The sequence below is a fragment of the Limulus polyphemus genome, unplaced genomic scaffold (genome assembly GCF_000517525.1).
Source record: "Limulus polyphemus unplaced genomic scaffold, Limulus_polyphemus-2.1.2 Scaffold4495, whole genome shotgun sequence".
In the NCBI taxonomy this organism is placed as follows: domain Eukaryota; kingdom Metazoa; phylum Arthropoda; class Merostomata; order Xiphosura; family Limulidae; genus Limulus; species Limulus polyphemus.
The window spans coordinates 41,599-50,127 of NW_013670105.1; the positions used below are offsets into that span (position 1 = coordinate 41,599).

At 31.6% G+C, this 8,529-nt stretch overlaps 1 protein-coding gene across 1 annotated transcript in view; it reads right to left on the reverse strand.

Annotated features, from left to right (window-relative positions):
- Positions 1-8,529, reverse strand: part of LOC106471254 (N-alpha-acetyltransferase 10) — a 34,033-nt gene that overhangs the window by 23,509 nt on the left and 1,995 nt on the right. Inside the window, exons 2-3 of the mRNA XM_013931845.2 lie at positions 6,995-7,093; positions 3,232-3,290 (exon numbers count right to left, since the gene is read on the reverse strand). Coding sequence (XP_013787299.1) covers positions 3,232-3,290; positions 6,995-7,093 — 158 coding nt within the window. The remainder of the gene's footprint in view (positions 1-3,231; positions 3,291-6,994; positions 7,094-8,529) is intronic.

Sequence of the window (8,529 nt, forward strand, 5' to 3'; positions counted from 1 at the left end):
GGATGAGCACACAAAACCATACAAAAGTCACTACATAAGTAGCCAAATCTTTCCAAAAAAAAAGTATAGAAACAAGGTAGGGATGAGCATACAAAAGTCACTACATAAGTAGCCAAATCTTTCCAAAAAAAAGTATAGAAACAAGGTAGGGATGAATACATAAAACCCATACAAAAGTCACTACATAAGTAGCCAAATCTTTCCAAAACAACTTTTATCTACAACTAGATGTTGAATTCCTTTCATTTGCACAAATTCAGGTTTGAATAAAAGCATTTGAACTGAATAATGTTATAATTTCCATAAGCTTAATTTTTTCCCCCTCTTTTTTTTTAAACAATAACAATGAATATTTAATAATGAATGGTAGTCACTATGAAGGTAGCAGTTTCAGCCTGGCGTGATGAGTTGTTTTGATGGACATCATGTGTTGAAGTTAGTGAAATACTGTACTACTTCTGCACTCCCCAAGCTAAAATGCAACACTTTAGTGTGTGAATTATTGCAACAACTGCAAGCATTAGTGAGCTACCCCTACTGATGCCAGAATCAGAATAATTGGCAGAACATTTGGCTGTTATGCTACTCACCAGTTCTCTACTTTAGCAGTGTTTGGGTTAAACTGAAGGTCCTAATAATTTTTCAAACCTAAGTTAGGTGTTTATGAAAGTCTCTTAGATTATTATAAGAGAGATTTTAGACTATGATGAGCAATACATAGCATGCATCACCCAATTTTTCCCAAACCATCCCGTTAATATTACGGAGCTATACCATGCTTAGTGAAAAAATGAAACAATGCTATAGCTAGTGAGTGAAGTGAAACTGTTACTTATTAACACAATAATATTATATTATCTGAATATGCTGTCAAGTTTTATTCTTGTTCATTCTATAATGGTTTTAAAACTTTTTAAGATAAAGTTATAACCATCAAAAGTTATATTTTACAAAATAAATTGATGTGATTCTAATTTTTACGTTAACTTTAAATTTAGGCTATTTGAAGAATATCAAACAATACTAGGTTTTTACCATAGCTAAATAAAATTTTGCCTAATAAATAAAACAAGTTATGATCATTCATTTCACTTGGTTGGTTACAAAGCATTTAATTAACTGTGACTGTGACATACACTTAAAGCCAAAACATTGTAAAACAATACTGGATTTTCTGAAATGATAAGCATGGACAAATGTAAGATTATTATTACAACAGATAAGTGATAAATTAATAAATATTTCATTGTTTTTATATTTTAAACAATACTGTTACACTATGTGTACGATACATTTTGATGTACAAAGTTTAGGGTTAAAAAAGTAACTCAAATCTCTATTAGTTTCCTCTGGCTTTTTAAATCTTTTTGCCACTTCGTAAAATTTTTGGAAACAAATTTTGAAGTCAATTGTATGTCATAAATTTTAAATCAAAAGTATCTTATGATCAATATTTTGTCATTTTCTGCCATTTATGGTATAATTCACAAGAAAAAACTTATTATTTTCATTTTTTCACAGCCGCAAAATAACCTACTTGATGATTTTTGTTTTTTAGAATTTTTCTTCTCATCCTAAAGAATAAGTATATTCTTACAAATAGCCTACCATCCCTTGAGAATACATTATCTAATTCTTGATTCTAAAGTATCTTCTTTAGTTTTTGCACAAATCTTGGTTGGAACCTTGATATGGTGCCACATCAAGTGGTTTTGTCATATACTAATAGTTTTGGAAACAGCTGTAAAGGATTAGGCTTTCACATATTAATAAAGTAAATATATAGGTTTAAGAATTTTTTTATAATTTTTGTAAATATTCTTTTCAGTTCCTTTTGTTGTGAACTGTGATAATCTTTGTGTGTTATATATCTGTTTGAAAACTACAGAAATTTTCTTCAATGAGAAGACATCAAACAGTTTGAAATAAGGTAAAGTTATACAGTTTAGAGCTGAGTGAATGGGTAACAAAAAAACTTTATTACAATTTTAACACAATAGCAAAAGTACAGTGTTTGGAGAAGGATTTCTATTATTATCAAGAACAATTAGTTTACCCAAAACAAATTATGAAACAAAGAAGTCATATAAGTGGCAAATGTGTGGTTTGTTTAAAATTAGTGTTTTTACTTTTTAACAGATAAACTATATTTCACTGAGTTGCAATATTTGTAAATACAAGGTTTTTTCATAATACCAACCAGACAAAATGGAATTGTCAGTTAAGTTTACCTGTTTAGAGAATATGCAACTGTAAAATATACTAATGACTCAAATCTTTATTAAATATTATTTCTATGTTCATCCTATTCAAACAATGTACATAACTGAATTGTTTCTAATTGTAATCATATGTTCTACATAAAAACATTACTACTCTTATTAGTGATAGTAAAACAGTTTCATTATTCAACTATCAATTTATTTGATTTACAGAAGGTCAATGGGGGCTTCTTTTACAAACACACATATTGCAACTGTGTGGTGGTATTTAGTCAACATTAGATTCAGTCACCAAATACAAAATTTCCAGATTACTTTTAAAAGAACATTTGTGGCAAAATACTGTTTTTGAGCAAATAAAGTACGTTTTCAAAAAATTCACAAGTGATAACCTCCAGAAGAGGTCTATCATAAGAAATAATGTGTAATTTGAAAACTACCTAAAAAAAAAGGTGAATGAAAATAAATTAATTGCCTCTTAAAATAATGCAGTGATTGAAAAGGTTATGAAGCTAGCACACCAAGTTATTTTTTGCTTGTTTGGGTGTGTATCTGTGCACTAATAGATTAATCTAATGTAATTGATTAATAAGCTCATCAATTAAGTGATTAGTAAATAACACTAATCACCTAGTTCTAAGCTGTGTATACCAGATATACTAGCTTGTCTGTGCTTTAATTTGATGGAAATGAAATATTAGGGGAAAATAACATCACCACAAAAGCAGTGCAACTTTAGTGAGAAAATCCAATAATCTGTACACAGTTTTTTTCCCCTATGTTTCTCTTTCCCTGTTTTATTTTCTTTCTTTCTTCTTTTCAATTTTAGATCTTTTGCTCTTTTCATAATCCAAAATTATTCCTATACCTTTTGAACACAACTCACTCTTACAACTACAACTGGTGTTATAATTAAATCAAATGAATACCTTATACACTATTACATTTTTAAGTATGTATTTTATTATTTTATCTCTTAAGCTTCTGTAAATACAAACTAAAAACTTACATTTTGGCCAATACATATCCCACTATCTTTCCTTTTTCATCTTCTGCAACATAAGACAACTGCAACATAGAAATTTACACACACATTACAGAGGTCCACAAAATGTATAAACTAATGATACTGATAATAAAACAATTTATTCTTAATTGTTTTCTTCAATTTCTCCTAAATTTCCAGGTATGCATATATGAGCATGACATACTGGTATTTACATTTTTTCTCATAATTTTTCTTAATTTCTTTTTTCTGTAACAACATTAATCCCAACTAGTTTGAGGTCAGCTGATATTGTTGTAAGCCAAGAATGTTTACACCTGAGTGGCTGGTTCAGTTAGCCACCATATAGAACAAGCATATTTCGTGACAGGGATTTGAACTCACAACCCTTGGATTGTGGGTCGAACACTCTAGCTACTAGGCCAAGCCAAGTCCATTTTGCTTAATTAATACCACTTTCTTTTATAATTTGATTACAAAAGATAATAAAATACTTCAAAATATACTTATTTCAGACTACAGTATTACAGGAAAATATTTTCAACAACGATATTACAGCTTGATGTTAGGCAATAAAATGTTCCATATTTATCTACAAAAAAGTTTTGAATAATGGCTTAGATAATTATCAGCAAGTAAAAGCAAAATTAACTGTCCACTTATATTGGACTTTTCTAGGTTTATTCATTTTTTGACCCATTTTTCAAATCCTCTGATCTTTCCGGGTTTTCCAGATTTTTGCCACTGTGTTTATCTTATAACCACAAGTATACCTATTTTTATTCAGCTTTATTGAAAACCAAACTCACTAAAGCACACAAGCTCCGTTATCACCATTTTGATCTACTAACACATTTCTAAGAAATATTTTGTACTACTGTAGAAAAATCATCATTATTCTTGTTTTTCAACTTTTACTTAATATCCCAGGCATAAAATACAGTAATGCCCTACTTATATCATATAAATATTTTTATGCTGATTTCTATGTTATTAAAAAGGAAAAATCACAAAACTATTCTTTTACCACAACATTTAATAAGCATTCATCTTATTTACAATAATTAAATAGTTTTAAGAAATTTCAGTGTGGAATGTTAACATTTTCCTTACCTGAAAATGTATTTCTAATAGCTACTCATATCTTCACACACTTTAGTTATCTTCCTCGCATGTCTTTCAAAGATATTTAAATCCTATTGGCCTTGAAGAAATTCCCACATAATTTCATGTAATCTAATGTGAATTGTGCTATTACATGATGATGTAATTATGCAGCAAAGCCTTTCATCATTAGGAAGGTGACACCCCTCCATACAAAATAACTATCTCTATGCATATGCAATAGTGAATCTTCATTCTTTGATGAGGCAAGGAATACTCAGGTGCACCAGAAATAGGGAGGAAGAGTGGGAATGTGTGAAGAAGTGAATATTTATTGGAAATACATCCTCAGGCATGAAAAATGTTAACTTCTGAGATGATATCACACCTCTGCACAGTTTATCTATAATCTCACGTTGAAATGGTGTAGAGGCAGGCCAAAGTTTTACCTAAATGAGCCCTTCAAAAAGCTCTCGAAGGAAGTCCATGGAATGTGACACCTGCTGGCAGGGGCAAACCTGTGGGAAACTCATCTAATCCAGGGTATATTCTTTGCTCAGGAAAAAAGGGAGGAAGACACAAGTGAGCCCTATGTGTCCCAAGTACATGCATGGCAAGAACATGACCATTTGAGTACTTGCACACAAGAGGTTGGAAAGCCAATACGTGTAGAATGGTTAGGGCACATTTAGACCATACCTAGTGTATTCACCTCAACCTCTATTGGACTGAACTATACAGAAAAGATCTGGACAAAGAAAGGGAGTCAGGAAAAAAAGGGGTCCATAAGGAGAAGGAATGGTACAGGAAAGAGTAAAATAACCCGAACTAACAGTAGAGGAACAAAGTTTGGAGGTATAAAGCAGAAGTGGAACATGTTAAACAGAGAAGAGAACAAACACCTACAAAAGCCATCTGTGTTAAGAATATTTAAATCTACAATAGCATCATGATATACCACTTGATAATGCATCACAGTTGAATCTAAGCTCTGTTTTCTGCTATATGTGCATATCATGCATTTTCCATGGCAATTTTAAAAATTTTTCAGTGCAATTCAGGGTTTATTCTTAGTATAGAATACTGGTCAGGGGAACTATTAAGTTTATGTCATCTTGGTTATTCACAAGACTGCATGAGTCACCAAAATCATTGCTGGTATTTTCCTTTAGAAAAAATCAATGTATCATGAGTGATGCTATGAACTGAAGCAGTGGTCTGTTCAGGTGGCAAACAGTGGGATAGCCTGAGATTATGACCCACATGTTGACATGACAATGGCCCTAAATCAGGTGGATGTCACAAGTGCATGGAAAAAAAAACTATGTACACTAGTCCCCCTCTTGAAAGACCACCCAATGGTTCATGTCAGTGGTTGTCTTTCCTCAGAGTTTCAGGAACAGACAGATAACTGCAGAAAACGTTGTTCCACTGTATTTATGTAATTATATTTATTACACTTTAATATTAATGCAAATGTATAGTTATATATAGTAGGGTAACTAGATCACATAATGTATGTATATCTACTTGATGCTGTTCTCCCAATACAGTACATAACACAGTAACCTTTATTAGTTAGTGAGTGTGGTTTCAGTCATTTCGAATCGCACAGACTTTTTTGAACATCTATTTTGAATCAAAACTGCATTCAACATATAATTTACATGATAAACAGTCATTAAGTTTCTCATTTTAGCTGATCAGCCATCAGAGAGAGAAAATAATACAGTAGACATCCATTCCAAAGTATGGTGGTCTAAAATGAGGGGGTGGTTGCAGACCAAGCAGTCTCTCAAAAGGGGGACTACTGTATATAATGTTTTCCTTTTTTGGCATGCATATAGACTTATCAAGCATTTTGGTGAGATTTGTACTTTTAAGATGTTTCTCAGAGTTAAAATTTAGACAGAGAGTGTGATAGAGGTTTCCCAATATACTTTTAAGGTATGTTTCATCTTCAAGTACACAGACTGTAAGCAGCACAACTTAAGACTTTAATCTGATAGAGCTAGAGATACAATGGTGAGTGTGTTAATAAAGCTCTATTGACACATACATAAGCACTTCTTTTATTTCTGTTGTAAAAATATTCTCATTGTTTACACTATGTCTAGTCTCTTTCTTTTGTGTAAAGACTCAATGAAAAGCAGATAAAATAAGCCACTGCTCTGTGATATAGTATCTGACAAATCCTCCTGCAGGTTATTGTGAAGGAAATCAGGGCAATCTGAGAATTCCACACTGCTAATACCTCATATTATATATACTATATTAAACCTAATGCTTTAAAATGTTATATGACTTGCTAACATGCTATAGCTGAAGTTCACCTTAACCAACATTTTGAATTTGTTTCAATATTTAATTACAATTGGTGAGTCTTATGAGCTACAAACAGTACAACTGATGTGAAATTGTCCTACAATTCTCTCTGAGTGGGAAAAGAGCAAATATTCCTGTCATAATTTATGTTAAGAGTCAGCAAGTAGTGACCTTTGTTTCTTGATATCTATCACACAAAACTGACCTCTCCATTGTCTAATATCTATCAAACAGCTTCCAACAGTTAACTTAGAAATTAATGCTTTTCTAAACTATGATACCAGAGGTTTCAACTACACTTCAAGTTGCAAAAACAATGGTACAAATAAAATCTTACCTGTGGCCAGGACAAACCATGATAGAAATAATATTTCATTTGGTAGTTTTCAGGCAAACAAAGCAAGTTACAATGTTGCATGTTCATCAAGTCTTCTGGCTAAATAGAAAAACAAAATAAACAACAAATCACTCTTCTGTGCAAAAGGATATCACCTACATTCATATTTTCTGTCAAACTAAACTTTAACCTTTTCACTGTGTTGTGCCATAAAGCTTATAGCACACAGGATAATTCCCAAGTTCTCAAGTGGTTATATATTTTGTAGATGAGTACTTCATATTTCCAGCAGAATAATGTGCTTTTACAAAAGTTTTGAGATAAGTGCTGGGGCTTCTCATATATTCATTGCTTTACTTCTGAAACTGTATATTGCTGGTTGGCCATGATAAACTTAAAAAGAAAACGAGATTAACTGTGCCTTCACTTAAACAAGAAGATTCCCTCTCTGTCATCCCATACATATCAAAACAGTTAATAATGAATAAGCCCAAAGATTTATCCTTAATAAATATTCAATTCCAGATGCTTGTAAAGTGTGTGTTGCATTTACATACATAAAAGGCATGACTTTATAAAGTGAACAGACTTGGATACATTCTAGCTGTTTGATGTGAAACAGGAAAAAATTGAGTCTTTTTTGTGAAATAGGTTTACTTGATTTCTGTTCTACCTTCATGGATGATAATGATCTTGAAATGCTGTTGATTACATTTTCTGAAGAAATTGTTGAATCATGAAGAGACAGTATTTAAATTGGTCAAACTAATATAAAAATGTTTACACAAATTTAAAAACATAATCCCTACCACATCCTTCTCTAAGTTTTAGTTACACTTTTACTTGAGAATTTGTTTATTGCATTTGCCAGTATTGTAAGTACTGTTTCTTATTTACTTATAATGTTAAAGTATAGAGAATATGTGGTACCTTAAAGGTACCACCAAGTTGGAGCAGTTTGGAAATGCTTGTCAAGCAGGCTTGACTGTTTCAGTGGACAAACATAACATGTTCCAAGAGTGGGAAGTAGAATAATTTTGTCAAATCAAATTATTCAGGTCTGTTCAGTCTCATAAGTCATGTTTAAAGATGAATAACTTGTATAACTAAAAGAAATTGGCATAAAATTGTAATACAAGCAATTTTTGAATGTTAGACTGCTAGTAAAAGTAAAAGGTGAGTACACATTAAATCAGAAAACAAAGGAATCTACTGTAAAATCCCAAACAACCTGCTTTAGTTGCCTCAAAACTATGTGGTAAAAACTTTAACATTATAACAAAACTGATAACAGCAACTAAACTAATTTCCCAGAGGGAATAAATACTGCTGCTGCAGTCAAGGAGTTCAAACTTAATTATCAACCATCCAATATTGTATTTGTAACACTGAGTCCTTATCCCATTGATATACAGTAAATGTTGATGTTTTTTGTGACTTCCAAAACTATGAGGTTATCACCACTATAGTACTAGCTACAGCACATGCACTGCATAAGCTGCAACTCTAAATAGCCTAAAAAAAAAAAAAAAGAC